This window comes from Biomphalaria glabrata, chromosome 12 (assembly GCF_947242115.1).
Source record: "Biomphalaria glabrata chromosome 12, xgBioGlab47.1, whole genome shotgun sequence".
In the NCBI taxonomy this organism is placed as follows: domain Eukaryota; kingdom Metazoa; phylum Mollusca; class Gastropoda; family Planorbidae; genus Biomphalaria; species Biomphalaria glabrata.
This window is the reverse complement of record NC_074722.1, coordinates 27340315-27360034: the sequence shown is the minus strand read 5'-3', so window position 1 is coordinate 27360034 and position 19720 is coordinate 27340315. Positions and strand designations below refer to the sequence as shown.

At 39.3% G+C, this 19720-nt stretch overlaps 1 protein-coding gene across 4 annotated transcripts in view; it reads left to right on the top strand.

The window, feature by feature from the left end:
* Nucleotides 1-19720, top strand: part of LOC106073134 (uncharacterized) — a 71443-nt gene that overhangs the window by 31745 nt on the left and 19978 nt on the right. For 2 of the 4 annotated variants that reach the window (XM_013233611.2, XM_013233610.2), the window contains exons 1-3: nt 1367-3410; nt 18919-18954; nt 19532-19680. In XM_013233611.2, coding sequence (XP_013089065.2) covers nt 1713-3410; nt 18919-18954; nt 19532-19680 — 1883 coding nt within the window. In that variant the 5' untranslated portion in view covers nt 1367-1712. Of the gene's footprint in view, nt 1-1366; nt 3411-18918; nt 18955-19531; nt 19681-19720 lie in introns of those variants that run through there. The other 2 variants (XM_013233613.2, XM_013233614.2) reach the window with 2 other exon arrangements.

Genomic DNA, 19720 nt, shown 5'->3' with positions numbered 1-19720 from the left:
TGTACTAGTGGCTTAAGTAAATGATTAATATGTTTGAAATGGGGGGCCCAAGAATCGAATGGAGATTTTCCATTTTTATAGATTTTATAACCCACAAGGACATTGAGAGCTCATGAATTTACACAGCACATTTAGGTATTCGAGATTAGTTTAACAGAGTTAAGAAGTTGGGCTATAGTGCTGATGACATTAGTTATGCCCCGTTGACAACGAAGAATAGAACCTGACTCTAATCCGTCTCCTGAGGTGGCCAGAAAGCCAAGAATTTGAAAAAAAAAGTGTTCAAACTCTGATGCTGTTTAGTCAAAACCAATGAAGCTAAATAAAAGATACTATTTGATCTTGGCATTTTTTTGTATCACTTTACATAAGAGATCTCAACACGTGGTCTGTGACATTTTGTTTTTTTGCGCGCATGCTGAATGTACAATGTACCATGCAATTTAATTTGGCAATGACTTCTTGTCCTATTGTAAAGTAAAAGTAAAGTTTCCCCTTTCAGACCTTACGATCTATGGGGCAGATGATGTTAAGGTCATCTGTTTCTATGGTCAAGGGTTAACAAGCAGGGTGTCATGTGGTCAGCGGCCAGCACGACCCACCATCTTTACTTTCCCCAACTAATGTCAGGAACCCATTAGACTTGGATCGACTCAGGGGCGCCCAAAAATGACCGAAATTCAAATTTCACCGAGATTCGAACCAATTACCCCAGGTTCGGAAGCTAAGCGCTTAACCACTCGGCCAAACAGCCCACTGTCTTATTGTACTCAATGACTATAATACCAAAAGTCTGATCAAAGTTGTCCACGAGGTCAACAAATATAAATGCGTACAGAACGCCACACTTTTTAAGACATACAATAATTCAAGTGATTTCGATTTGTTTCTAATCGTGTGCCTCAGTTGGATCAGTTTTGCGCATGCTCATGCCCCTTGATGCAGAAATGTGCAAAACCTTCCATACATTTAACAATCATCTCATCTCTGAGGTAATGAAATGTGCCCGCCGCTGTTGTTTGACCAGGCTGGTTGAGGTCAAGTGGTGGATGGGGGGAAGTAAAGGGTTAAATTGCTTAAGAAAGAAAAAGAAGTGTAGAAAACGTGTGAAGGGGAGAGAGGGGGGGGGGAGTAATTGGGTTTCCATTTCGCCGTGATTCAAAGATTGATTCTACGATCATGTCGACAGGAGTCATGCAAGCAATCGTATCGAGCCTTTGACACGTACTTTTATTCCCAGGGCGTTCGTGAGAAACTAGACCCAAACAAGTGTTCGACTCGCATTGGGCAGGGGAGAAAGTGTGCATGCGTGTATGTGTGTGTGTGTTTGTGGCTCTTAGAGAACGAAAGTTGTATTTCTTGTTTTAGTTTTCTGTATAGCTTTAAGGTCGTGTGCAAGTTTACGTATCTATTGAAGTATTAGAACTACCTGTTTGTTATTCTAATCGGCTCAAGTCTACGTTCGTTATAAAAACATATTCATGTATAAAGTGGTTTCGTTGAAGTGTTGCTCATATTTTTATAGTGTTTAGCTAGTCATTGATTGACTTAACAGTTTTATTAAAGTGTTTGATAGTAATAGATGGATATACTCTATTAAAAAGCTCATAAAGGATATACAAACAATGAGGTGAAATCTAACTAACGACCTATTATAATATATTGGTTATAACTGTTTCACTTTTGAGAACAAAAAAGACACTTGATCCAAGATGTTAAGTTCGGATGTGCCGTGGTTGTCTGACGGATACAGAGTCAAGCTCAGTCATCGGCAAAGCATCGTTCAAGGGTTAAAAAAGGCGGCAAACGCTATCCGAAGCAGCAGCAGTGAAAGATCGGGTATGACCAGACCCAAGTCTGGCAGATTCTCTCGCGTTACATCCATGGGGAATTCAGATACGTGTAAACTCAGAGTTTGCCGTCAAGACTTTGGTCAAGTAGAGAACATGAATACATCATTGCATGAATACATGCAATCCTCCACTTCAGCTGCAACCCTTCCTAAATCCAGCAGTTCTCAATACCTTTACAGAAACCCTGCCAGCCAGCCAATGAAAATTTCAGGGGTTTTATCGCGTTCTAATTGTTCATTGAATTATATTAACTCTGATTTGAGACCTTCCTCTGCAAGCGATCATATCACTAGGCCCCTAGGTCGACCAAGAAGCGCTTGGTCCAATGCTGACAGAGTCATTCGTAGAAAAACTAGATCATCGTCACTGGATCAGGCCTCTCGTTGTCTCCCCACACAAATGTATCCTTATGATGAGGAGATGGGAACAGAACGGGAACTGGCTTTACAAACGTATGTTCAAATGTACGATGCTATCAATGATTCCATAACTAACGATGAAAAATGCCAAAAAAGTGGAACTACGGGCTACAGAAAGTCAAAGCCAGATCAGAACACTCACAACTCTAGTGCAATAGAGTTACATCAAGACCATGAAAATCAAATGTCAGGTTCTCATAAAAACAAATCAGATTGGGACATTCATGAATCTTCTTATAGTCACAAGGATGAAATAGAGACAAATATTGATGCGAAGTCTGCAGTTCTGGTTACAACTGCATCGACTTCTTATAAGGAATGTAAAGCTAATGACTTAAGGAATTCTATAAATGATGTTAAAACAAATGATGGACTCAAATCTTTAGACGAAGTAAAAGGTTCTAGTAAACTAAAAGCCTCAGATGAGCTAAACTCTATTGATGAACTGAAAGGCTCAGATGAGCTAAACTCTATTAATGAACTGAAAGCCTCAGATGAGCTAAACTCTATTGATGAACTGAAAGCCTCAGATGAGCTAAAATCTATTGATGAAATAAAAGTCTCAGATGAGCTAAATGCTTCTATTGACACAATATTTACAAATGAACTACAAAATTCAGATGAAGAAATATTTGCAAAGGCACTAGAAGCCTCCTATGACGATTCGAAAACCTCAGTAGTTGAGGAAAATATTACAAATAATTACAGAATTTTACATATGAATGCTAGCGACAAACTTAAGGAGCCTGTTCAACCAAAAACTTCTGAAGTAAACTCTGCTAATAGTGAACTATCAACTTCTACTGAACTAGCAGCTACCAGTGTAAAGCCTTTACATTCATCAGAAACCGCAACCACAAAAGACGAAGTGTTGTCCACTGAGTCTCTAGATTTAAGAAGTCGGACATCCAACTTTCTGGACAAACGCAGTACGTGCAATATTCCAAGTTATATAGTTCAGGGACCTGACATGCCCAACTCTTTACATTGTAAAGGGACATCAATCGATCTCAAAGTTAGACCTCGGAATTTGCTTTGCGCTGATTTTCTTAAAAGGCCTTACAGTGGTCAGGCAAGATCGCGATCACAGGTCAAACAGTACATAGATTCCCATCGACCACAGACTGCCCCAGTCACGGTAAGGGATTTCTGTGAGATTTTAATAAACTAAGTCTTATGAAATAGAACTTGGAGAATAATATTTGATTCTTGCTACACTATGTCACATTTATAGCTATAGCTTCAAGATAAAATGCATTGGGATGCAGGGCCGCAGCGAGTGTTGCGGCCGCCTGCCTGCGAAATGAAAAAAAAATGCCATCCCCCCCCCCTTTTTTTTTTTAGAAAATAAATTTCATTAAGACTGAGCTGAACACTTTCCCAAAAGTGCCCTTTGATTTAAATCCATTTTTTTTAGACCATTAAATTTTTTCCTTTTCTTTTGTATCCCTCAAGTACAACTATAAACCATGCAATAGGTACAATGTCGGAAATGCGTGCATTCAGAAATATGACATCTTGGTTCTTTGTGATAAACATTCAAAAACTGATCTCGTTCTGACTACTCGCTTATGCTCCTGTACTTGCGATGATTATAATTGGTGAGCTGCGGCGGGTATATTACAATGAACTAAGACTAAGACTGCTTAATTGATCCTTACGGAAATTTGTTTTGATTACAAGGACTCTTTTCTCATATAAAGACAACACAACAGAAAAATACACATAAATACAACAGACACAACATGAAGAGTTCATTCAGCGACTACACACAGGCATCTTGGTGCTTTTCATGTTCCCTGATCAACGAGTGGCGGTAATAGAGTCTGACCGAGTGAGGTACGAACAAATTTTTGTATCGCTCTGTTCTTGTTTTGATTGACAGCAGTCGCCCACTTCGCCCACAACAGTGTAAATGATCATGATCTATGTACAGTTTCTCGATAACTTTGAATGCTCACCAGTGTTATATAGTCTGGACTTGGATATCTTAACTTGTTTTTTATTGAAAGTTAAAGTACAATCCCCCCCCCCCCCCCCCAAAAAAAAAGCTTGAAACACAAAAGCCATTGACAGTGGAACTTTTTCAACGTTCTACAAACTTTCATAATAATTATCACGATTGTATTTTGGAGAGATGCATTGTATCCACAATCAACTGACATACACGGATTCAGAGTTGCCTGCAAATTTATCCAACAAATGAAGCGACTCAGCGCTGAGTATTTTTCTTGAGTTTAATAAATAATCCAAAGTAAAAGTCACTTATACAATGAATTGAAGTAAAACATAGTAAAGCAGTGTTTCTCACATTCCCGAGTGGTGACTCCCAAGATAACAACATTTTCGTTCAAGCCCCCCTTAGATGCTGGAGCCCAAAGTAACGATGTAGCACAGTGAGGTCCGTGATTTTGTTCAAGAATGTAATGGAAAAGAAAAAAACTTAGTCACAATTTTAAGGTTTTATTATTTATCTAGCCTATATTAATGAAACACTGTGTATAGAATCCAAATTAACGTCGTTAAATTTCACTAAAACATTGTGGTTTTTTTTCGGAAATAGTGTTGCCTACATAATTTGTAAGCGTTGTAAAAAGTTCTTCCTGGCGGTAGAATTGAAGATACGGTAGGTGTCCTCCGCTCAAGTCAGAAAGGGATCTGAACTTTTTTTTCGCCGCTCCCCTCCCCCTTCCGGTTGTTACTCGGTTGTTGGCTTGTAGCTCCAAACAACTAGCACAACTGAACCGATGTCGGCGTTTTATATTTTTTAAAATAAATAAAATTTAAATAGCTTCGTCTTTGGGAACAAAGACTCAATAGAACTGTTATAATTCACGATTTAACTTGAGATAAAGATCTAATAGTAATGAACAAATTAATATTTAAAACAAAATCTAGCTCACAACAAAAAAAAAAGTCTTTACTCTTTCATGTCTTAAGAACGTCTCACATTTGCACTAAGTAATTTCAATAATTTCATCATTGTCACTGCATAACCACCAATCAATCGCTTAACCGCTTCTCACCACCGCTTAGGACACACACACTCCATAACACCACTTTTTGTCAGGATGTTGCGCCCTCCCACTCCACATAAGAGGAACTAGCACCTCGCCCCTAGTGAAAATTGACTTTTTAAATACCGATAATAGATCTACTTACAGTGCGGGCTGGTCGACTCAAAACAATTATTAAAACAACCCGCGATAATTCAAGGCCAGAAATGTTCAGGTGCTTATGGAAAAACACATGGGAATCCCTAGAACGCTTCTCTTTTTTTTTTTTAGTTCAAGGTTCCAAAATAATTTCTTATGTACGACTATCGTTTATATTTTCAAAGGATAATAGAATAATTAGAACTTATATAAAATATTTAAGTAATTTTTATTTAACTATTTTTGTATTGTAACCTTGGAATAATGATTTGGCCGCCCCCTAAAGTCGGCCATCTGCGTGCAATACACTCTATGCACAATAGGTAGAGGCGGCCCTGTTGGGATGTCAGTGTAAAGCATGACTACGAGATGTTTGCACAGCACCATAACGGACCTGGTTTAAATTGATTGAAATACTTGCTTAAATAATAGCTTCAAAAATTAGCAATTGTTTACCCAATGATTATAACTATCTTTTGCCCCTTAAAACCTTTTCTAAATTGTAGAGGTCAAACGCGAAGCATGAGCTTTGCATCAGTCTTTCGCAGAGTACTTTTATTACAGTCGAGTCGTCTATGCTGTTCTGTTTTTTAGCGTCCCGCGAAAGGGTAAAAGTCGCTATTAGTTTTATGTGGTCTGTCTGTCCATCAGTCCGTTCCTCCTTTCCTCTCGTTAAGATCTGAAAAAGTATAAATCTGATATAATATAGTATTTTATATCTTTCAAAGTTCTGGGACAACGGCACTCTTGCGAGTGTACGATCCCTAGCCGACACCCGCTTGTTGACACTTTGGGACGCTTCCGACCAGGGCCGAGAGCTTCATAAGCAGTTGAGTAGACCAGACCGAAAGGACGCATGTTGGGAGCTCTGCTGTGCGGAACAGGATGTCCTAGCCCAGTTCCGAGTCGGGCACTGTCCAATAGGCGCGCACTTTGGACGGTGGAAGGAAAATGACTACACATGGTCCCGCCACTGCGTCGAGGACGACGAGACAATAGAGCACATTCTTTCTGAATGCCGATCTCTGCAAGAGGGACGATTGGGACAAGGAAATGAGAGAGAGAGAGTACTGGTCCATGTGTGGCAAGAGGTCTGTTCTTGTACGGGGAGAAGGCGACCTTACAACTCACTGCCCGCTTCCTCTTCCGTGCTCTAAGGGAGTAATTCTCAGCATGGTTCGTTACTAATTGGGTTTCTGATTCGGGACAATGGCAACTTTTTTTTTCTTTTCGGAAAGTCAAAAGTTTAATTTTTAAAATAAACTATTCACGCAGTTTTTTTTTTAAAAATATTAATAAGGCGGGTGATTAATCAATATAATATAAAAATAATAAAAAAAATAAGTACACATTTTTTTATACATATATTTATATATACCTAAACCAAATTACAAACTAAAATTATTTGTTTATAAAAACCCTTTGGCAACACAATTTGATATGGGTAATATATTCCAGTATGTAAAAAAATGAAGGTTTAAAGTAGTGCATGCATTTAATGACACCAGGGGAAGAATAGTAATCATTAGAGTAGAATCAGGAAATCAAACATTTACACTTGCAAACATCTACGCACCAGCAAAGAGCGCGGAAAAACAGGATTTTTATGAAAATTTAATCGATATACTAAACAATAATTATAGAGAGGATACGCTTATCATAGGGGGGGATTTCAATTACATAACTTCTGCATTAGATAAACAGACTACTTTGGCAGTGGGTCCTCCCTCTCGTAAAACCTTTCCGAATCTTAATTTCTTAGAGGAGATAGAGAGGAATTTAAATTTAGTTGATGCTTACAGGACACTAGAACCTATGGGTCGTGACACCACCATGGTGCATAGGTCATACCCCGTCTCGACGCGCTTAGATAGAGTGTATGCTCCTAATCATTTCTATATAAGTCGGGTGTCACATCTGGAAGAAACACTAGAATACACAGACCACAAAGCGGTGTTAGTTACTTTGGACATAAAAAACAAAGAAATTAAAAGAAAGTCATCCCACTGGAAATTTAACAATTCTCTGTTGGAAATTCCCCTTTTCGTGGAGTTAGTTTCTACTAATCTAAATTCTTACTTACAAGATATACAAGATCCACATTTCGATTTAACACAGACATGGCCTCTCCTAAAAAGTTCTATCAAGCAGCAAAGCCAGTTAATATCTACATTAGCTCAGGGACGTAGGAGGCAAGAATATGAACAACTCAAATACACATTATTACACACGGATGATGAAATCGTTAAAACAGAAACTCTTTTAAAACTAGAGGAATTAAACAAGTATACTTATAGGGGTGCTGAGATTAGGTGTAAAAATTACTTAAGTAATGAAGGTCCTAGTAAACTATTCCTATCGTTTGAACAGAATGTACAATCAAGTAAAATAATAAGCAACATCATAGATAGTGAGGGGAATAAAGTAGATGATTATGTAGATATTAAGAATATTGTTACAAAACACTTCACTACTATATACAGTGAAGAGCCAGTATATACTGATGCTCAAGATAATTTTCTAAAATTTTGCAACCAGCTGGACAAGACAGATGAAGATCTTTTAGGGAGTGCATTTACGCTAGACGAACTCAGGACTGCCCTGGACTCGACTAAGAACAATAAATCACCCGGTCCAGATGGCTTAACATTTGAACTCTATAAAACCTTCTTCCCCCTGCTTGGTCCTCTCTTACTGCGACTATATAGCGACGCCATTAAACTGAGACATTTTCCTCCAAATTTTAACGAAGCATACATCACACTTTTACCTAAGAAATCTGAAAATAACACTTCACCTAGCGACTATAGGCCCATTTCACTTCTCAACACGGACTATAAACTTCTCACAAAAATGATTTTCCTAAGAATGAAACCACTCATAAACCAACTTATCGGACATGACCAGTACTGTTGTATCCCGGACAGAAACATTGACGGCATGACGCATTTTTTACGGGATTTTATCATGTACAGTAAGGATAAAAACCTCAATGTGTCTCTTTTATCTGTAGATCAAGAAAAAGCCTTTGACCGAGTAAGCCATAGCTTCCTGTTCAAGGTGCTTGAGAAATGTAAAATAAGTTCCCTGTTAATCAGATATATAAAGCTTGTCTATACCAATGCAACAAGTAGATTGATAATTAATCATTCTCTCAGTAGGAGTATCCTCATACAAAGGTCTGTCAGACAGGGCTGTCCCTTATCCCCCTTCTTGTATATCCTTTGCTTGGAACCCTTCTTGGAATCTGTAAGATCTGACCCATCCATTATTGGGATAAATATACCGGGTCGTTCCTTCTCAACCATCAAAGTCAAAGCCTATGCGGATGATACAACCTTTTTTCCATCTTCAGAGCAAGATATTGAGAATATACTAAAGAAGTTTACACTTTTCGGAGAAGCTAGTGGTTCAAAAATAAATATAAATAAATCCTCTGTAATGGGACTAGGGAAATGGAAATTCAAAGAGAATTGCGCTTTCAGAATTGTTGATAAAATCAAGATTTGTGGTATTGTCTATACCTGTAATCCTTTGTTCTATTGTAAAGACCAGTGGGAGAATATTTTTGTCAAAGCCTCAAACTTAATTAAACGTTATCAGCACACAGGTTCTACAATATTTGGTAGAGCTGTATTGATAAATAGTTTGGTCATTCCAAAGATTGTCTATTTAGCTAACATTACAGAGCCACCTCCTAAATTCATAAACAAGCTGAACAAGTTAATTAGAAGCTTTATATTTAAAAACACTATTAGGAGCATTAAGCACACTACACTCATTCAAAACAAAGAGGATGGGGGGATAAACTTGCAAGATGTTAAAACAAAAATACAGTCACTAAGGCTAAAATTTGTAGGTCAAGTAGTTAGAAACCCAACAAACTTTCCCTTGACAATTTACTATTATGGTTTAAGATTAAGTAGTCTTCTTCCAATACACAATGATACTCCTCACTATTTTGGTACAGTCACTCATCCATTTTACAGATCTATTTCAAGAGTTTTACCTGGTAATGAACATTTAATACACAACAAAACCAAAGAATCATACATAACACTTAAAAAGCTGTTACAGGAAAGCCTAGTGAATAGGATTAAGTGGGGGAGAGTTCTTGGGGTGACAGAATTCAAGGACACATTCATAAACCTACACAGTAAACATATCCCACCAAAAGCTAGAGAGATTAGCTATAGACTTATCTTTGGGATGACCCCTATGGTTAGAAGACGGGCAAATGACCGTGAATGTATATTATGCCACCTTGAAAATGCTGATAACGAAAAACACATGTATTTGGAATGTCCATTATTCCTTCAAGTTAGAAGTACTGTAATGGACCTATTGGAAGCAAACTGTGGCAATTATGTAAATGTTAACTTGTCTATTATTTTAAACAAGCTGCCAAAACTAAAAAATAAAATGATACATAACTTTAACTTGATTATTGTTTCCGAATACAGGAATCTTGTTTGGGCTACCTGGCTCAAATGTCTACATAATAATAAGGTGTTTGATCCTAATCACTTGGAATTAACGTTTAGAAAAATAATGGACTTTGGGGTAGAGAATTATCTAGTTTGATTTTCATATACCTGTATAATGCTCATGTAGTTTTTCAGAAATAGGGTGTTGGGGGTCAGGGATATCTGATATTGTGTTGATTGTTCTGGAGTAGAGTATACTTGTATCATTTTTCTGTCTTTAGGGGGTTCATTGGTTAGGTAGTATGTCTTTGATATTAAATAATATTTCTATTACTGTTATTATATTTTTAGGTTAATCACTTTTCAATTGTTTATGATTTAATACTTGTGAATTATGGTAACTTACAAATAAAAACATATTAAAAAAAAAAAAAAAAAAAGCCCACAAAAGAGGCAAGATGGCCCATAAAAGAGGCATATAAAGCCCAAAAAAGAGGCAAAGAAAAGAGGCATAAAGCCCAAGGATTCCTATGATGATAAAGCTAAAACTGAATAGCGCAAATTCTGAGGTTTCCTTTAAAAAAAAAAAAAAAAAAAGATAATAAATTAAAATAAAATAATAACGGTAACTTACGTTTTGTTATTTTAAAGTTGTTGGCAAAGTAACCTTCTAATGAAAATTATTTGTAAAAGGTCTAATTCGATGGGCTTCTTCCGATCTTATTTTTATAAATGTTCTTGGAAGTCTCTGATCTGAAGTGTATAAGGCATTCTTTTCGATTTAGGATGAGTGCAGTAGTTCACGCTACCATGATACACATTATAACTGACACGCTACCATGACACACATTATAACTGACACGCTACCATGACACACACTTATAACTGACACGCTACCATGATACACATTATAACTGACACGCTACCATGACACACACTTATAACTGACACGCTACCACGATACACATTATAACTGACACGCTACCATGACACACACTTATAACTAACACGCTACCACGATACACATTATAACTGACACGCTACCATGACACACACTTATAACTGACACGCTACCACGACACACACATATAACTGACACGCTACCACGACACACATTATAACTGACACGCTACCACGATACACACTTATAACTGACACGCTACCACGATACACATTATAACTGACACGCTACCATGACACACACTTATAACTGACACGCTACCACGACACACACATATAACTGACACGCTACCACGACACACACTTATAACTGACACGCTACCATGATACACACTTACAACTGACACGCTACCACGATACACATTATAACTGACACGCTACCACGACACACACATATAACTGACACGATACCAAGACACACACATATAACTGACACGCTACCACGACACACACATATAACTGACACGCTACCTCGACACACATTATAACTGACACGCTACCATGACACACACTTATAACTGACACACTACCATGACACACACATATAACTGACACGCTACCACGATACACACTTATAACTGACACGCTACCACGATACACATTATAACTGACACGCTACCACGATACACATTATAACTGACACGCTACCACGACACACATTATAACTGACACGCTACCACGATACACACTTATAACTGACACGCTACCACGATACACATTATAACTGACACGCTACCATGACACACACTTATAACTGACACGCTACCACGACACACACATATAACTGACACGCTACCACGACACACACTTATAACTGACACGCTACCATGATACACACTTATAACTGACACGCTACCACGATACACATTATAACTGACACGCTACCACGACACACACATATAACTGACACGCTACCATGACACACACATATAACTGACACGCTACCACGACACACATTATAACTGACACGCTACCATGACACACACTTATTTCTGACACGCTACCATGACACACACATATAACTGACACGCTACCAAGACACACACATATAACTGACACGCTACCACGACACACACATATAACTGACACGCTACCACGACACACATTATAACTGACACGCTACCATGACACACACTTATAACTGACACGCTACCACGACACACACATATAACTGACACGCTACCACGACACACACTTATAACTGACACGCTACCATGATACACACTTATAACTGACACGCTACCACGATACACATTATAACTGACACGCTACCACGACACACACATATAACTGACACGCTACCACGACACACACATATAACTGACACGCTACCACGACACACACATATAACTGACACGCTACCTCGACACACATTATAACTGACACGCTACCATGACACACACTTATAACTGACACGCTACCATGACACACACATATAACTGACACGCTACCACGACACACATTATAACTGACACGCTACCACGACACAAATTATAACTGACACGCTACCATGACACACACTTATAACTGACACGCTACCACGACACACACTTATAACTGACACGCTACCACGATACACATTATAACTGACACGCTACCATGACACACACTTATAACTGACACGCTACCACGATACACACTTATATCTGACACGCTACCACGATACACATTATAACTGACACGCTACCACGATACACATTATAACTGACACGCTACCACGACACACATTATAACTGACACGCTACCACGATACACAATTATAACTGACACGCTACCACGATACACATTATAACTGACACGCTACCATGACACACACTTATAACTGACACGCTACCACGACACACACATATAACTGACACGCTACCACGACACACACTTATAACTGACACGCTACCATGATACACACTTATAACTGACACGCTACCACGATACACATTATAACTGACACGCTACCACGACACACACATATAACTGACACGCTACCACGACACACACATATAACTGACACGCTACCACGACACACATTATAACTGACACGCTACCATGACACACACTTATTTCTGACACGCTACCACGATACACATTATAACTGACACGCTACCACGACACACACATATAACTGACACGCTACCATGACACACACATATAACTGACACGCTACCACGACACACATTATAACTGACACGCTACCATGACACACACTTATTTCTGACACGCTACCATGACACACACATATAACTGACACGCTACCAAGACACACACATATAACTGACACGCTACCACGACACACACGTATAACTGACACGCTACCACGACACACATTATAACTGACACGCTACCATGACACACACTTATAACTGACACGCTACCACGACACACACATATAACTGACACGCTACCACGACACACACTTATAACTGACACGCTACCATGATACACACTTATAACTGACACGCTACCACGATACACATTATAACTGACACGCTACCACGACACACACATATAACTGACACGCTACCACGACACACACATATAACTGACACGCTACCACGACACACACATATAACTGACACGCTACCTCGACACACATTATAACTGACACGCTACCATGACACACACTTATAACTGACACGCTACCATGACACACACACATAACTGACACGCTACCACGACACACACATATAACTGACACGCTACCACGACACACATTATAACTGACACGCTACCACGACACACATTATAACTGACACGCTACCATGACACACACTTATAACTGACACGCTACCACGACACACACTTATAACTGACACGCTACCACGATACACATTATAACTGACACGCTACCATGACACACACTTATAACTGACACGCTACCACGACACACACATATAACTGACACGCTACCACGACACACACTTATAACTGACACGCTACCATGATACACACTTATAACTGACACGCTACCACGATACACATTATAACTGACACGCTACCACGACACACACATATAACTGACATGCTACCACGACACACACATATAACTGACACGCTACCACGACACACATTATAACTGACACGCTACCATGACACACACTTATTTCTGACACGCTACCATGACACACACATATAACTGACAAGCTACCACGACACACACATATAACTGACACGCTACCACGACACACACATATAACTGACACGCTACCACGACACACATTTTAACTGACACGCTACCATGACACACACTTATAACTGACACGCTACCACGACACACACATATAACTGACACGCTACCACGATACACATTATAACTGACACGCTACCACGATACACATTATAACTGACACGCTACCACGACACACACATATAACTGACACGCTACCACGACACACACATATAACTGACACGCTACCTCGACACACATTATAACTGACACGCTACCATGACACACACTTATAACTGACACGCTACCATGACACACACATATAACTGACACGCTACCACGACACACACATATAACTGACACGCTACCACGACACACATTATAACTGACACGCTACCACGACACACATTATAACTGACACGCTACCACGATACACACTTATATCTGACACGCTACCACGATACACATTATAACTGACACGCTACCACGATACACATTATAACTGACACGCTACCACGACACACATTATAACTGACACGCTACCACGATACACAATTATAACTGACACGCTACCACGATACACATTATAACTGACACGCTACCATGACACACACTTATAACTGACACGCTACCACGACACACACATATAACTGACACGCTACCACGACACACACTTATAACTGACACGCTACCATGATACACACTTATAACTGACACGCTACCACGATACACATTATAACTGACACGCTACCACGACACACACATATAACTGACACGCTACCACGACACACACATATAACTGACACGCTACCACGATACACATTATAACTGACACGCTACCACGACACACACATATAACTGACACGCTACCATGACACACACATATAACTGACACGCTACCACGACACACATTATAACTGACACGCTACCATGACACACACTTATTTCTGACACGCTACCATGACACACACATATAACTGACACGCTACCAAGACACACACATATAACTGACACGCTACCACGACACACACATATAACTGACACGCTACCACGACACACATTATAACTGACACGCTACCATGACACACACTTATAACTGACACGCTACCACGACACACACATATAACTGACACGCTACCACGACAGACACTTATAACTGACACGCTACCATGATACACACTTATAACTGACACGCTACCACGATACACATTATAACTGACACGCTACCACGACACACACATATAACTGACACGCTACCACGACACACACTTATAACTGACACGCTACCATGATACACACTTATAACTGACACGCTACCACGATACACATTATAACTGACACGCTACCACGACACACACATATAACTGACACGCTACCACGACACACACATATAACTGACACGCTACCACGACACACATTTTAACTGACACGCTACCATGACACACACTTATAACTGACACGCTACCACGACACACACATATAACTGACACGCTACCACGACACACACTTATAACTGACACGCTACCATGATACACACTTATAACTGACACGCTACCACGATACACATTATAACTGACACTCTACCACGACACACACATATAACTGACACGCTACAACGACACACACATATAACTGACACGCTACCTCGACACACATTATAACTGACACGCTACCATGACACACACTTATAACTGACACGCTACCATGACACACACATATAACTGACACGCTACCACGACACACACATATAACTGACACGCTACCACGACACACATTATAACTGACACGCTACCACGACACACATTATAACTGACACGCTACCACGACACACACTTATAACTGACACGCTACCACGACACACACTTATAACTGACACGCTACCACGATACACATTATAACTGACACGCTACCATGACACACACTTATAACTGACACGCTACCACGATACACACTTATAACTGACACGCTACCACGATACACATTATAACTGACACGCTACCACGATACACATTATAACTGACACGCTACCACGACACACATTATAACTGACACGCTACCACGATACACACTTATAACTGACACGCTACCACGATACACATTATAACTGACACGCTACCATGACACACACTTATAACTGACACGCTACCACGACACACACATATAACTGACACGCTACCACGACACACACTTATAACTGACACGCTACCATGATACACACTTATAACTGACACGCTACCACGATACACATTATAACTGACACGCTACCACGACACACACATATAACTGACACGCTACCACGACACACACATATAACTGACACGCTACCACGACACACATTATAACTGACACGCTACCATGACACACAGTTATTTCTGACACGCTACCACGACACACATTATAACTGACACGCTACCATGACACACACTTATAACTGACACGCTACCACGACACACACATATAACTGACATATATTGTCGCATCCGTTTTCTTTTCGTCGTCTGCGTATGTCGTCCACAAGGGCCCTTCCTTGGATCTCCCGTCTGTCCAGCGAACTTCTAGGGAACCCTCCAGCTATCTGCTGATATTCCATTTCCTCTATGCCAGCCGCACCTATAAAACACAGGTAAGTCTTAATTCTTTTGAAAGAAACTATTCAATAAACATAAATAATATGATCAAAACGTTTCGCGCCAAAACGGCTGCAACAAAACGGCCTCTGCGCCAAAGCGTCCTGTTTCGGCTCACACTTGGTAAACCAAAACTTGTGTTTAAATGATTGATAATAAGCTTTCGTTAATTGTGTAATACATACAATTCTATTGGAGGTGTTTCACTGTAAACTATACAATGTCAAGGACGCTCAATTGAAGTGGTATTGCTGCCAACGAAATGATAGCTACAAGTGAAAGAGCTTAGAGAACCCAGAAGTGCTGGAAAGTGTGCAAAGATAGTCATAGAACTTTAAACAATACATTTTTATGAGAGAGAGAGAGAGAGAGAGAGAGAGAGATATGACATGTCCACAGACTAGCTTCTAAATATTCAAATCTATTGTCAAATCTAATTATTTTTATCTTATCTTATCTTATATAATACAGACGCTACATCAAAAAAGAAGATGATTACGCCCACGCGTCATGCATTTAGTCATGCACGTTAACCAATGACCTAAATTCTGTCAAGTCACTGGTTTTCCTGGCTAGCTCAGGCAACCCATTCCATGCTCTAATAGCACTAGGGAAGAAGGAGTATTTGTACAAATTTGTCCTAGCATAAGGGACAAGGAATGTGCATTTATCAGTAAAAGTGTAATAGAACTCTATTGGATTGTTACTTGCGTACACTTTTGTCGTACACGCCAATGATAATACGTCTTACATCATGACCAAATGTCAGTTTCGTGTTATGTTAAGATCAAAAACAACAACACATATCAAACAAATATTATGTCCTATCAGAGCGAAACATGACCAACCAGATGTTAAAACTACTTTTAAACTTTCTTTTGCAAAATTCAAGTTAGTTTCCTCTCCCCTGACAAATACATTTCCTAAACCTTACAGATACACCTGATACGTGAGCCTGTGGTTCATTTATCGTGGACTCTTAAACAGACTAATAGTTTGGTCAAGTGCATGACTTATTTTTATAAGTCTAACAGACATTAAATAGGAAGATCGCTTTCATAGGAGTTGACACAATCCTTAGATTCACAATGATATAAACTTGTGGGATAAGGCTACATCGGATATCAGTCAGAAGTAGAACATGCAAGGGAAAGGAAAAATAAAATCGAAGAGGCCTTACATGGGTGGAATCTTTTGGATTACACAAAACAAAGCCAAATGGATGAATCTGGTCAACAGATCACTTGCGATGCGCAACAGATCACTTTTAATGACCCAACGGCATTACTTACAACAACATAGCTAAAGCAAATCAAATCGAATGTACAGGGATTAAAACTGAGAACTTTAAAGAATTTTTGGTTCAAGGACTTAATTCCCTTGTTAGTATTTCTAACAATTTATAAAGGCTGTGAAACATAAGTATCACTGATACGTAGTTCACTTATTTGACTGATACTGGTCCAATTAATGTATAACTGTGGAACACTATAATAGTCATTACAATGTGTAGCCTACATTTTATGTTGTTTTTTTCGTATCGAATTATTGCACGAATTTCAGTCTAAAAGCTTGTATATTTTGCCATCACTGGCATAGTTGAACGCAGTAGAGAGTCTCTGAGAGAGACCAACGAAGGTCGTGATATAGAGATCTGAGGCTCTGAGAAAGGCTGTTGTCCAAGACAGGCGCAAAGATAAACTAAAACTTAAATAGATTCCCGGTATCTGCATCAGATCTGACTAAATATGCAAGTCTCAACTGGGTTCACTCATCCTTAATCTTCCGAAGTGAAGACAATGTCTTATGATAACTCGTAGGAAATTAGATACGGGCTCGACGTAATTTAGTATTAATTGACTGACTTAGTCTAAATAAATTAGCTATAAGTAAGGGACCAAACAAAGACAGATAAAACACACTGGTGATTGTGCCTCACACTGTGAATGTGTTGTTATTTTTTCCAGCCGAGTCGAGGGAGCGTACAAACTGACCGATGCCGCAGAAGTCGATGCAGAGTCTGTTGTAGCTAAATAGACCAATGCCAAAGGATGCGAGGAGGAATCTGTAGTAACTAAATGCTTGGGAGGCCGAATTTGTCGAATTTCGTAAAAAATTACTTTCATAAGTCATAAACAAGAACAACGTATTCAAGGAGTAGGCAATTACTCGAAACTTCCGCGTCTCACCCCCTCAGAAGGTTGTTGATAAGTCTTTCTCGTCATTATAATATATAAGAACTTGCATTATATTGCCTTTTTACAAACTTTGATTTTTTTTTCTTTAATTAACAATTACTCATTTTTCCTTTTTACAGAGACAAGATTTGCAAAATTTTACAGCATTTAAACAGGTAAGACTTGTTCAATTGCTACTATTCATTGACACCCAGGTCATAGTACAAAAACAAAATTTGATTAATTCTATTGACATTTTGTAGTTTCCTATTGAGTTCAAATATCGCACCTAAACTTGTGCTGCGTGTCAACAAATTTCATTAAAATTTCAGAAATAACACTTCATTAGTAATTCAATTTTTTTCCCGTTTAAAGCCTAGTGTTCCATGTACGATCTAAGGGACACGTGGAACATATTATGTTGTATTTTATGATCACTGACTATCAGAAATATTTCTTTTGCCGTCCCCATGCAAGGGTGACAATCAATTTCTGTGGATAACAGGGCAGATGATCTGTTTCTGTGGCCCACTAGAGTGTTATGTGGCAAACAAAACCAACAACCGCTTTTACTTTTACCAAATTAATGTCAGATACTCATTAGAGCGGGGTGGACTCAGATCTGCCTCAAAGAAGGGAGAAGGTTTTTGTTATCTTGACATGATCTCTTTCATAGTGAATACATTCTCTCTCTCTCTCTCTATCTCTCTCTCTTTTTCTTTGTTAAAAATAAAGTTCTCTCTGCATCCAAAGCATGCCTACTTACCTCACTACTGCCACTTTGTACGAGGCATCACCCTCAAAGGCCGCGGAGGTGGTGGAGACCATGAGGACGAGGCTGACGATGGCTACATCACCAACTCAGAGCCCTCGCCCCTAGGCTCGGATATTGACCTGCTGAGGTAAACAATTAGAAAAGCTCCATCTCTAGGTTTTACGTCA